This window comes from Tripterygium wilfordii, chromosome 12 (assembly GCF_013401445.1).
Source record: "Tripterygium wilfordii isolate XIE 37 chromosome 12, ASM1340144v1, whole genome shotgun sequence".
Lineage (NCBI taxonomy): Eukaryota > Viridiplantae > Streptophyta > Magnoliopsida > Celastrales > Celastraceae > Tripterygium > Tripterygium wilfordii.
The window spans coordinates 10293237-10307528 of NC_052243.1; the positions used below are offsets into that span (position 1 = coordinate 10293237).

General features: G+C 36.6%; 2 protein-coding genes across 5 annotated transcripts; one reads left to right on the plus strand and one right to left on the minus strand.

The window, feature by feature from the left end:
* Nucleotides 1–1034: 1034 nt before the first annotated feature.
* LOC120010410 lies at nt 1035–4675 on the plus strand. Of its 4 annotated transcripts, XM_038861204.1 has the most exons (8): nt 1063–1183; nt 2119–2209; nt 2672–2719; nt 2808–2854; nt 3696–3762; nt 3838–3881; nt 4160–4220; nt 4304–4675. In XM_038861204.1, exons 2-8 carry the CDS (start codon nt 2207–2209, stop codon nt 4352–4354), a joined length of 321 nt encoding a protein of 106 aa, XP_038717132.1. In that variant the 5' UTR covers nt 1063–1183; nt 2119–2206; the 3' UTR covers nt 4355–4675. The 4 variants fall into 4 exon arrangements, with proteins under 4 accessions (XP_038717129.1, XP_038717131.1, XP_038717130.1 ...); XM_038861201.1 differs by lacking the exon at nt 2119–2209 and having other exon boundaries at nt 1035–1183; XM_038861203.1 differs by lacking the exon at nt 2119–2209 and having other exon boundaries at nt 1035–1183; nt 4166–4220.
* Nucleotides 4676–10430: 5755 nt separating this feature from the next.
* LOC120010551 lies at nt 10431–11647 on the minus strand. Its single transcript, XM_038861335.1, has 2 exons — nt 10909–11647; nt 10431–10588 (listed from the first exon to the last, which is right to left on the minus strand). The coding sequence occupies exons 1-2, from the start codon at nt 11645–11647 to the stop codon at nt 10551–10553; spliced, it is 777 nt and encodes a 258-aa protein (XP_038717263.1). The 3' UTR covers nt 10431–10550.
* Between the last annotated feature and the right edge of the window lie 2645 nt (nt 11648–14292).

Sequence of the window (14292 nt, forward strand, 5' to 3'; positions counted from 1 at the left end):
TTAATTAAAGTAGCAAGTCGGCGACACAAAACTAAAACTTCTTGGCGACCGACGAATGTGATTTTGCAGGGAACAGCGTGTCTCTCCCACACGTGTGAGTGATGAGATTGATTCACATTCAATTATGAGTTATGGCTCGTCTGTCACATAGTCCAAAAATGGTCTACGTGGAATAATACAAGCCACTTTGTACACCAACCTCCACATACGCCGCTCTGATAAGCTTTTTATTTATTTTTTTCAGGCTTTTTTAGTAAGTGCTCTCTCATACTACAACTTTATATCACATTCGATTTTTTTAATACTTTGTGCAACTCTCATGAAGATAACATGCATAAAAAAAATATTTACTTCTTTTTTTTTTTACATAAAAAATTATCCAACTTCAAAGTTGGAATTTTTTTTTAAATAAAAAGAATCGAATACTTGTTGTACCCAATAGTACTGATACTTTATGATGTATTCAATAGATTCTGAGTTCGATTCTCACTGAGAATGTCAACAAATTGAGTTTCGACCAAACTTACATTATTGTCAGGAGATAAATTTTTGTGCGTAGAGATTTGAAGATTTGAGTTTAGGCTCATATCGAATATCTAAAGATAAATTTACATGGTGTTGTTCTCACAATCACTAAAAAAGAGGAAGCTTTTTGCTTGTTGTAAATATAAATAAATATAGAACTTAATTGATCAATAATTATGAAATAGAAAAAGACTAGAAGAGAATACTTCGTTATTGCTTTTCTTACTCCTTCAACAAATCCATTACATGTATTTATATACAAAATAATATCAAATGTCATTGAAGTATTAATTACTTATTAAAGACTAAATTAAATGTTATAATACATTCAATCTTTAATGAAGCGTTTTAATTATCTTCATGTGGGTCATCCACATTAAATGTTTCATAACATTGCTTAAGTTGTTGGATTATTGTTCACTTAATGCGGGTGGGCCTTCTGTTCTGATGAAGGCCTCAGATACAACCTAAGGCCCAGCGGACATTAACAAGCCCATTTTGGATTTGAATCAGAACATTGATGTCTTGTTCGCAAAGAAATAGCGACCACTTCGTCTCCGAGTGACTGGAACCCCTCTCTCTCTCGCAAACAGTAGTAATGGGCAGTAGAGCTCCATCTTTTCCTGTTCCCCACAAGAAGCTCACGTTGGAGATTAAGGTAAAAGAATTTTGCTTCCTAACTATGCTTTCGTTTTTTGTCCTGGTGTATACAACAGCTTACTTTTCTTCTTTTCTTTGGATTAATCGATCCGCGAATTATTTATGGAGTCATTTGACTGAGAATCTAAAATCAGTGCTGAAGTTATTGCAGAAAATATGATTTATATGTTTGATTTTTTGGTGTTTTGTTATTTTCTCTCTTGCGATTAACTTTACAGGTCTTGATAGACTTCTCCTTCAAATTTCAAACTGTAATGAACTAATAATTGTTTTCGTTTATAACTGTTGATTCCGCATCGATGCAATGTTTATATAGCTGCCTCTTTGGCTTTGTGATCTGATGCTACCCGTATGTACAGTTTAATTAATTAAGTGGTTTCTGGTAATCAAGAAGTTATATTTCCCAGTTAAGTAAAAGTAATGAACTAATGTGTACGTAGTTATGCGAGATATTCTTTTTTGATGCATAGTTTTATGGGCTATTTGAGTGTAAGAATCTGGATCAGGGTGGTGTTAGAGAAATTGATGGTTTAAAGCAGTTTTAACCATATCTCACTTTTATCTCTTTCAGCATTTTTATGGTGTTTCTCAGTTTGAACAATTTGTTAGGCGGCCATATATTGAGGCTTTTGTGTGTGTGTGTGTGTGTACTGTCTTACTAGTAATGGTAACTTATTTTTCATAGAAAAAGTTTTGTTGAAAGGCACCATGGGGGGGACTAAACCAAGGCGTTAAGAGTTACCTAAAGACAATCTATTGATGGTTTACATAAAGAAATATTGTTTCCTTTGCCTTACCTTGGAGTAATTGTATTTGGCCGCTGGTCTTGTATTTGCAAGAAAGAAGATCTCATTGCTCAAAAGCCATATTATACCTCTCTAGAACTAGTCCACCAAGTGGAGAGGGGATTAAAGCAAATTCTTTTTTATGCAGTTGATGTAATATTAGGTAGCAGAAGCCAGAAGCATCTAAACGTCTCATTTCAAGATGAAACCATGTTGAAGTCTCTTACTATCTCTCAATGGTAATTCAAAGTATTTCCAACATTGAGAAGAGGGTTAGTGAAAACAAATAATGTTGTTTAGTTATGAAGATATTTCCTATACAGCTCTATGGTTAGATCATTTAGTTACATAATGCAAGAAGGCAATATCGCACATTGTCACCTAGTTTGTTTAGTTGGTTGCTCCTCACTCCTCAGCCAATAATAGGTAAACAGGGTTGGTTAACGCAATAACACATTTTCCCACAAATTGAAATACCTCACATTGAAGGGTGTAATCTGGAGTGCTTAGTCTGAGGCCAATTATAGGCAAATAGTTCGTATCAACTCAAAGGTTCATATTTTTAAGCTAGAATATTTGAGTCTGTTGGTCAGAATGGAGTTGTTGGATATTATCTTATTTTGTTCCTTATCTACATTTCCATATCCTTAAGATCACTTTGGATGTGTAGATTTTCTGAGCTAGTTACTTCTTCCTGGCAGGGAAACAAAACAGACATTGTCATTTCCAGTTATGATGACTATTTCCTTGTAAGTTTGAGACTCTGATCTGTTTAACAAGTATATATTCATCCCTATATTTGTATGAACACTTACAAGGTTATGAAGTACTTCTCAGGTTATTGCCACTCAAATAGGAAGTATGGGGACAGTAATACATGCAAGGTCTGCTTATTTGTTTTGTGAAAGACTTATCTTCCTTTGTATGTTCAATAACATTTTTCATCTGGTCAAAATTTACTTCTGTGTGACGAAGCCACAATCACTGGTTTTAATTTGTGATGGTTACCAATCTGTAGACTTCAAGCTTTGGCTTATATAATGTGGTGTTGAAGCAAAAATCCAGCTTTGTTTTTTGAACTGAAATCTGGCATGATAGTCTTACAAATAAGAAATGAAGTTTGAATAAATGAATTAGATTTGATTATGGCAGCTTTAGTCTAGTGCTAACTTTTTAGATCATTTTGGGCATCTTGGTAAATTGATTTCTTTATGGTGCTACATATTATTTCCATGGGAGAAATTCCATTACTCTATCTCTAGACTTATTGTGCTCTCTCTTAGAAGAAGCATTTCATTCTAGTTGGAGCAATCCTTTAAATTCTGTCACGTTCAGTTCATTGATAACTATGTTCCAAACTTCTAATCCCTTCTGCTCTTTTACACTTTTTGGTCAGCCTGAGTTGCAGAAGCATTTGTACTCTCTCTCTCTCTCTCTCTTTATATCTATGTCTTTATATACCAATGGTTCCTTAATTATAAACAATAATGTTTTAATAGATGTGAGGTCCATTAGCCGTATGTATTTCTAGGTTAATAAAGTGGTAACAGGAAGAAAAATAAGTGTTCAAAGTTTTTGTTCCGACTAAAATGCTTTTGTATGAGATGAAAGTGAAACGTAACGATTTTTTATTGCCATTCAAGGTTTCCAGGATTGTTTTACCATTTTTTTAGTGAGAATCCTACCAGGAAAAGTGGCTGAGATATGGCTATGTTTCATTTGCAGTAAGGAGGAAGGAATGTCAATCCATCCAACTTTTGATGTATCAGTAGTATTGGGCAAAAGAGAAGAGGTATGTTGGCAGCCACTCTTGAGCCATTTCTTTAGATATTGACTTTGCTTGATTTGACAAATGCAATCTGTGCAGCCAATGCTTGTGGCTAGCGCTCAACAACTGATTGAACACATAAGGTATGCCTTGAAAGTATAGAAGAAAATTATGTTTATTCAGAACTATGTCAGAGAAAGACCTTTTATGCTTTTATTGGTACCAACATGTTGTTTAAACCATGGATGTCAATTGTGTTAGTAATCAATATCCACTCCTTTTTAAGTTTTCTGTGAAAATTTTCACTATAGTTTGCTTTTGGATGTCCATCATTATGGATCTCATAATTGTCTAAAATGATCATTTGCTCTAAGATCATCAATTTATTTATTCAGGGACTTATCATTCTTTGTTGTGTTAGCAGCAGCTCTGGCTCATCTAAGCAATTGGTGTTATCTCTTGGCCTTAAGGACCATTCTCCGGTACTTTTCCTTATCTTCTTATGTGTGTGCGCTTTTTTACCTACAAGCGAGTCTGAATTGGATGACATTCATAATGTTCACAGGAGACTCTGAAAGGGATCGTTTCCACAGTGATTGAAAATAGTTTCTGGTAATAAAATCTTCTGTGGAGAATCATATTCACAGATTTTTGTTGACCCTCTCCTACATCAGCTCTGTCAAGTTTTGGTCCAACAAAAATGGCCGCAGTATTAAATGGCTCTTACGATTAACAATTTATAGTCTGGGAGAAATGAAACTTGTGCATTACTATCTGGAAATTGGAAAGTATTGCCGCTCATGATTTGTATGCGGAGACTCTCTTTTTAAGTCCCAACTTACAAAGAAGATATTTTACCCTACTTTGGAACTTAAGAAGTTGTATTTCCATGATTAGCCATAGATGAACATACACAGACACTTCTAAGTTCCAACAATCTTAGTGCATCGATATGCTGTTCGATTTTTAAAATTATGAGCCATTACAAAAATTGTTTAGTGTACCCAGCCATAGCGCAGGGTTTTTTTGGTTTTTAACCATCCAAACCTAAAACCATCGAAAGAAAACCCGTTTTGCCATCCACATGCAGAAAATGGAGACTACCAGGGTCCCAAACTCTTGAAGTAGCACCAATGACTTGGTGTCGATGCCTCCTTGATCCATGAATGAAGCATAATTTCTGCTGCAAAGGAGACAACCTGGATGTGTTCATGTGTTCTTTTTCAAGACCAAGTTAGTACCATACAAATTATCTTGATCAACAAAAGGACAAAACACATGCAATATGTGCTCCAAATATCCTTCACTAGAAGCACATTGTTTGATCAACAGCAAGCTCACTTCTTGGGAAGTCAATAAACTTACGGTGATGACACTTGCCTTCTGTAGTACTTCGTAAATGACCAAATATTGAATGCATATCTAGTGCTTGAAAAGCCCATGTCCAGTACAAGTTACCCAAGCTATTTACCATGTCACATTCTCTTTGAAGGACAACATAGAAGAATAGAAAATGATGGTAATTATCAAGCATTTTTAGCTGACTTTCAAAGGGGATCAATGAACAAGACCTGTTCGTTTGCTCCAGAGAAGCATAGTGTTAACTTCAGTTTCAATCCTCTAACTGTGTTCAACAACCATTCTTCCAAGCCAAGAAGGAGTAGGCAATTTGATGCCCCAAGCAAGACTAGTAGAATGGATTTTCACCAAGTAAAATTTCACACAACATAGTTACATAACAAAGGAGCATACGACCATGTTGTGTTGAACTAGACTTAAAACCAATTTTTTTTGTAACTTGTCAGCATTGCTAGTAAAGCATTCAACAACTGTGGTATGAACAGAGTTTTTACTAGGTCTGTGTCCCATGAGGAATTGCTCCACTTAGAGGTCCACCGTCTTCTCTCCAAATACACATGCCAAAGAAAGAGTTGATGGTGCCTTAATGACATAAAAAAACATCCATCGAAGGAACATGAAGACCTTGAGCAAGTACGATATCTGATTTGCCGCCTTTGTGTGAAACATCCATGTTTGCTTTGGCCTAGAATTGATTACCCCCATGTTAGACAATTGACACATCTGTCTCACGTATAATTTCATATTTATGGGCTTCACATTTTGATTGAATATTCGCCCCCACAACTTCTTCATGAGTCTCAGTCATTAGCCCATTGTGTTCAATAATATCGAGAACCTCTGAAACCTCTTTCGGTTGGACTTCATGTTGTGTCACTCCATCACGGTTGTCAGGAAGGTTCTTCAATAACATGTTTAATTTATCAGTCATAGCACCCATTTGATGAGTCATCTCTTGAGTCATGGCCTGGAGCTATTCAAAAATACCTCGGTAGATACCATCTTGCTACTGCTATGATAGTATTGGGCAGTCATATGAAGCCATTGTGCGCTGATTGCTAGTCAATGAACTAGACTCTCCATATGTCGTGGTCTTTGAAGCACAAACTCGTTTTGGCATTTCGTCAAAAAGATTTTAGGCAATCTGTTGAGAAAGGCAATGCGTATTGATTTTGGAGGCATAGCCCCCTCTACCACTGCAACCATTAAGACTTGGTTTCTCCCCTCGGGATTGGTCATATATGGGACACACCCACCTTCTTTGTAAACTAGAAATTGGTGATAGTAATGAGCTTTGACATCTTGATCGTAGGAATATCGTCCGTCATATTGAGAGTAGCTATGCCCATTTTCTCGAACCCCTCTACAAACTGACCAGCCCAGTAGTCCCTATCATCGCAAGCTCCCGATTGATCGTACCAACAGGTTCCACCATAGTTTGAAACAAGCTCATCATCTTTATAACTACGTCAGTCGTCGGGCTTGGGATCGTGAGCAGGATTACCCCATTTGCTCATGGCCTCTGATACCACTTGATGCATTTTTGGGTCAGACCATCTGTCGGACACCTAGAGTGTGCTGCTGAATACTCGCAGCAGCAATCAAAAATAGAGAAAGGAACCCCAACAACGTAACCTCAACACCATAATCGTCACTGACCATGGTAACAAATGAAGCAACATTTCACAAACCAACTAATCTCCAACAAAAACAAGCATATTCATAGATGATAATACCGAAAATCCAATAAGAATGTGAGTACACCACCAGGATATAAAGAGATTGTAAGATCCTTGGGGAGAACCTCGAATATTGATTAACAATCGTGCAAGAGACAGAGATACCGACAACTAAAGAAACTAAGAACAACTACAAATATTACCATATTCCAAAAGCTACTTCCCCCAACCTCAGAATCCCCTTTTGTATCTCAAGAAGGAGAAGATAACTATTATGGGTCTGAGCCTTAAATCTAACCCAACCAAGTTGTTCCAATTTTCAAACCCCATCAGGTTTTAAAAGCATAAGCCCACTGCATCACATTGCCTAGACGGAGACATTTGCCATACATGGTATAGGATTACCATTTTAAGGTCGACCAAGTTCAAGAATTTTTAAGAAAAACTTGAAAGGAATACCAACTTGAAAGGAATATTCAAGAGAAGATTGTTTCGTATCACGCTTTATTTTTTTATCCTACAATCACTCTTATACACTTGATTACCCTTCAATCACTCCTATACAAATTATACAAATTGTTGACTTTGTAACACAAATCATTGACTTTGAATCAGTGATTGATTATCCTACAATCACTCTTATACAATTGATTACCCTTCAATCACTCCTATACAAATTATACAAGTCATTGACTTTGTAACACTTCCCCTCAAGTTGGTGCATAGATGTCATGCATTCCCAACTTGCCCAAAAATCTTGAGAACACCTGATTTGAAACAGCCTTCGTGAGAATATCGGTTAGCTGATCTTCGGATCGTATCTCAGGTACCTCTGCAATTTTCTCATCTAACTTCTCCTTGATAAAGAATCTGTCTATCTCCACGTGCTTGGTACGATCATGTTGAACCGGATTATGAGCAATATCACGTGCGGCTTTATTGTCGCAATATAACTGAATTGGTTTGCTAGGTGGATATCCCAAATCACTCAGGAGAAATCGTAACCATAATGCTTCACATATTCCGAGCGCCATTCCTCTATATTCAGCTTCCGCACTTGAGCGTGCAACAACATTCTGTTTCTTGCTTCTCCATGTAACAAGATTACCCCCAACAAAGGTGAAGTAACCTGAAGTGGACCGCCTGTCATCTACTCCTCCAGCCCAATCAGCGTCAGTATATACATTTATGCTTCGATGGTCTTCATTTTTAGTGAATAAAATACCCTTTCCAGGAGCAGCCTTTAAGTACCTCAACACACGCATCACTGCATTCATATGTTGCTCTCCAGGGTTATGCATAAATTGACTGATAATGCTTAATGCATATGCAAGATCTGGTCTTGTATGTGCTAAGTACATCAATCTTCCTACAAGTCTTTGATATCTCATTTTGTCAACAGGTACTTGATTAGGCTCAATGCACAACTTTAATCCTTCTTCCACCGGTGTATCGGCCGGCTGGCACGCTGACATACCAGTTTCTTGTAGTAGATCTAAGGCATATTTTCTTTGTGACAGAAAAATTCCGTTGTTAGATCGAGACACTTCAATCCCCAGAAAATATTTCAAGGGACCAAGGTCTTTCATTTCAAAGTCCTTGGACAAGTAACATTTCAGAGCCTTTCTTTCCTCAGGATCATTGCCTGTAACTACCATATCATCCACATATACGATCAGTGCAGTAATCTTACCTTGTCGTCTCTTTAAGAATAGAGTGTGATCTGAATTGCTCTGTCGATACCCAAACTTCCTCATAGACTTAGTGAATCTTCCAAACCATGCTCTTGGAGATTGCTTCAACCCATACAATGATTTCTTTAATCGGCACACCTTTTTACTATGTTCTTCTGGCATCATGTATCCTGGTGGGAAGTCCATATAGACTTCTTCAGTCAACTCTCCATGTAGAAAGGCGTTCTTCACATCAAACTGTTGTAATGGCCAATCCAAATTTGCAGCGAGAGATAATAGGACTCTGACTGTATTGATTTTGGCTACTGGTGCAAATGTTTCAGTATAATCAATCCCATAGGTTTGGGTATATCCTTTTGCCACTAATCTTGCCTTAAAACGTTCAAAAGTACCATCTGCTTTATACTTCACAGTATAAATCCATCGGCATCCAACCAATTTTTTTCCTTGGGGACGATCAACAAGTTCCCAAGTTTTATTTTTCTGTAATGATTTCATCTCCTCATTCATCGCGAATTTCCATCTTGGATCGGCTAAGGCTTCCTGCACACTGTTAGGAATAGATACAGTAGATAATTGATTTACAAATGACTTATTTGATTCTGACATACGATGAATAGACACATAATGACTCATGGGATATTTAACTCGACTAGAAAGTTCAGGTTCATATGTGGGTTTAGGAATACCTCTTGTGTGACGGAGTGGTAGTTGTTTTTTTGGTTGTTCAGACAAGTTCTTAGGAATACCTGAAGCAAGAGATTGGTCTGGTGATTTGAGGGAGTCCATATCATGGCTTTGGTCCAAAAGTGTATCACCACTTCCACTAATATCCAAGTCACCTATATCACTACTTTCAATTGTCCCACTAATATTCATGTCACCCGTAGTAGACTTATCACTTGTATCAGTAGTTGCATCCACACTAACATCCAAATTCTTATTACTCTTATCTGTAGCTGTATCCTTGCTATCATCTAAACTCAAGCCACCCTTTTGGTTATCAATGACAGAAGATTCCTCCTCATTTCGCATGCGAATATCATAGTTTAACGTCTGGACTTCTTCTTTGTACTTCCCCTGAATGTCAGACTCAGATGAGAAATACATAGAGTCTTCATGGAATCGAACATCCAGTGTAATAAACATTTGCTGAGTTGGAGGGTGATAACATCGGTACCCCTTTTGTTGTGATGCGTAACCAAGAAATACACATCGTAAAGCACGAGGTGTCAACTTGTTACGCTGATGTTGTTGTAGGTGGACGAAAACAATACAGCCAAAAACATGTGGAGGTAAGTTGATCATAGTTGGTGCCTCAACGGCTTCAAAAAGAGTCTCTGATGGAGTTCGAAATTCAAGAGTGCTTGAGGGTACTCTATTAATCAAATAAGCTGCCGAGGTGAGAGCTTCTCCCCAATAAGACAAAGGCATATGGGCTTCAATTAATGAGGCACGAACAATCTCCAACAGGTGACGGTTCTTCCGTTCAGCTACCCCATTTTGTTGGGGTGTATAGGGACATGCACGCTGATGAACGATGCCGTGAGTTGCTAAATATTGTTGAAGTTCAGAACTCATGTATTCGCCGCCATTATCACTACGGAGAACCTTGACCTGTGCATTATACTGTGTATGAATCATTTTATGAAACTTTTGGAATAGCAAATTCACTTCACCTTTGGTTTTCATCAAGCACACCCATGTCATCCGAGTGCAATCATCAATGAATGTAACAAACCAACGGGATCCACCCAAGGTAGTAACTTTGGAAGGACCCCAAACATCCGAGTGTATGATCATAAACGGAACTGAACTTTTATTGAAACTAGATGGATAATAGGCACGATGGCTCTTTGCAAGTTCACAAACATCACAACGAAAACTAGATATATCAAGTTTTGAAAACAAACTCGGAAATAATTTCTTTAGGTAACCAAAGGAAGCATGCCCAAGACGACGATGCCATAACCATACGTCAGAGTTCTTTCTCTGGTCCTCAGAGCTATCCACTATCAAAGAGTGACGCAACTTATCTGAACTTGTTGACACCAAATCCAAGTAATATAGCTTCCCTCGCCTAACACCACAACCAATCGTTTGCTTCGTTCGGATATCCTTAAAAACACAAAAGTTAGGCCAAAAAATCACAACACAAAATAGGGCAGCGGTTATTTGTGCAACTGACAATAGATTGTAATCCAAAGATGGCACTATTAGAACAGAATCTAAATTCAAGGAATCAGTAAGAGACAAAGATCCTTCCCCGATAACTGGGGCAGGAGTACCATTGGCAGTGGATACAAACTTTTGGGAGGATGGTTTGAAAGGTGAGATTTGTTCAGAATCAAATGTCATATGATCTGTAGCACCAGAATCAATTATCCATGTACTATTAGAAACAGATGCAGAAATATTTAAAACCTTACCATCATTACCTGCTGCTGCTATTAGTGCTGAGGCCTTTGTATCAACATTCTTGTCATCATCTGGTTGTGTTTCAACTAGTGCAGCGGTTGAAGTTCTTTTAGGATTCACCTTCCTTGAGTCACGTGTGTGATCCCACCATTCTGGATATCCCACAATTTCATAGCAACGGCTTTTGGTGTGACCTGATGCTCCGCAATGAGTGCACTTGTAGCTAGACTTGTCGGCACCATTGATGCCCTTTGGATGGTTGGACCGGGATCGATCTGGTCGACTTTGATGAGGTCGATTTCGTGCCACCATGGCAGAGGCTTCAGAATTTTCGGGTTCTCCATTCATAGTTGCACGGCGGTGTGATTCACGACGAACCAGAGCATAACATTCTTCTAATTCTGGAATAGGATCCTTCCTCAAAATTTCACCACGGATTTGGTCATATTCACCATCTAATCCGGCAAGAAAGATGTGTACCCTTTGTCGCTGAACAGATTTCCTATAAGATTCAATGTCCTTCTCACTTTCCATAATCACCTTATCACGATGATCCAACTCACCAAAGATTTCAGTTAAGTCTCCATAATACAACGAAAGTGCTCTACCATTTTGTTTGGCAGAGAAAGCCTTTTGGTGTAAGGAGAAAACTTGTAACTCGTCAGTTCCATCAAAAAAAGCTTTAGACAAAGCTTTCCAAATTTCTCGAGCAGTAGGCAAACGAATGTAGCGTTTCATGATTTCAGGAGACATGGACATCAATAGCCATCTCTTAACCTTCTGATTATCTGCATACTATCGCTCGTACCCATCATCAGATTCATTCGGGGCTGTGGTTTTTTCACGGATATAGGAGAGTTTCTCCCTTTCGGCAATATGCATCTCTATCAATTGAGACCATACATCATAATTTGATTCAGTGAGGGTAATTCCAATGTTGAAATTACCATCGGATTGGACAATCACTTGAGGGGATTTGAATCCAGCTAATTCAAGGGATTTTGATCCAGATGATTCAATCTTCTCGGCCATTATTCGGTAGTGGTGGTGAACGGATTTAATGGTGGTTTTGGTGTTCTTTTCGAGTGGCTCCGATACCAACTTGAAAGGAATACCAACTTGAAAGGAATATTCAAGAGAAGATTGTTTCGTATCACGCTTTATTTTTTTATCCTACAATCACTCTTATACACTTGATTACCCTTCAATCACTCCTATACAAATTATACAAATTGTTGACTTTGTAACACAAATCATTGACTTTGAATCAGTGATTGATTATCCTACAATCACTCTTATACAATTGATTACCCTTCAATCACTCCTATACAAATTATACAAGTCATTGACTTTGTAACAGAAAATCATGGAGGGAGTACCACCCAACATAGTTTTTAAACCTGACCCGCGCATCGAACAATTAAGGTTGACGATTCAAGGGTTTCGAGCTTCAATCGTGTTATGATTATAATGGAGGTTGAAGTGTTGAACCGTATATTTTATAAATAATAAAATAGTAAAATTTTTGTTATATAGTATATAGTAATTAGTAATTTAGTATATACTATATATAGTATTGATAAAAATATATATATAATTATATAATATATACTACCAGTACCATATAAAATATATAAGATAAGAAAATTAATAAGTTTTTTAATAAATTACTAATAAAACACAATGCAAAAGAATCCCTAAAAATTAGATGGTGGAACAAAACATAATGTAAAAGAATCACTAAAAATCAAAAAGAGAGATATATTGCTCTCACTTCTCTAGTGTCTCTCTCAACCAATCTCCATCTGTAACATTTCTCTCTCTCCAACCACTCTTCACCTGCAACCTCTCTCTCTCTTCATTTCTGTAGACGATGCCATAGATCTAGTGATGAGAAAGACGACGATACTACTTTTAGATGGTGATAAGGAAGTCGTGGAGAAGCACTAATGGAGGTTGGTGGTGGTCTTGAAAATCTATAAAGGTGATACATTTTAAAACAAGGGAAGAGAGTGTCAAATTTCCAAAAAATTGATTTTGTTTAGGATTATCACTGAGAATAGTGAAGACATTTGATTTTGTAGAGTAAGATATTGATTTTGTTACAAAAAATTGATTTTGTTGCAAAAATTGATTTTGTTTGGGAATCGGTTTGTAAATTGTAGGCCAGATATCGTGTAATTATCAACCTAAACAATGTAATCAAGGCCATATGTTGTGTAATTATCAACCGAAACAATGTAATTGTGACCTGTGTAAAATGAGACAGTTATATCTTCACAGCTTGGTTTGTTTGGGTTGGTGGGTCGCTGCGAGTCTTTCATGTTGTGGCTTTGGTGTTTGGAATCTTTGATGTTCTGGGTTTGTTTGTCTTTGGTGCTTGTGTTGTTTTTGCGTCAAAGCTGGTTGGGGTGCTCTCCTCTTTCACTAGACGTTCAAATCTCTATTAAATAATTACATTATTTTAATGCGTTATTACACATTGATAGCTTTAAGTACATTATTTCAATGCGTAATTACATTGATAACTTTTAATTACAAAACAAGTGAATAATTATATTATTCCAATGCGTAATTACACATTGATATGTTCAATTACATTATTGTGATCATACTTACACAATTCACAATATATTGCTTTAACATCGTAATTAAAAATTATTTTCTCAAATCAAATATCTATTCGAAGTAAATAATAACATTATTTCAACGCTTAATTACACTGATAACTTTTAATTACAAAACAAGTGAATAATGACATTATTCCAATGCATAATTACACATTGATATTTTCAATTATATTATTGTGATCATACTTACATAGTTCACAATATATTGCTCTAACATCGTAATTAAAAATTATTTTCTCAAAATTATATAACAATCTATGAAATTATACAAAAGACTGAGTTAAAAACATACAAATATCAATGTGAATTTAATTTGTTATCTCTTTTGATGCACTTGGCAATATATATGTTACATTGTTTGCAAGTCCAATTATACTTGATAAATTTATAATTTTTTATTATATTGTCTTAATTATATCTCATAAACAGTCTGAATGATTATCAAACACCAGTGGATAAATTACATTATTTCAATTTGGAATTACACATTGATAATTTCTAATTAAATTATTGTGGTCATACTGACACATTGGTTTATGCGTTGGCATGACTCTCATGGAGGAGACATAATAAAGTACATTTGAGTTGCAGATAAGTTAGAAGGAGAGAGAAAAAAAAGTAAATTTGAGTTGAAGAAAAGTATGAGAGAGAAAAGTAAATCTGACATAAAGAGCATCCACAATGAGATGATTTTAAAGTGCTTGAGATGATACTTTCTTGATAAATTAAGCGCTAGATGTTCACAATGGATACTTGAGATGATACTTTCTTGAT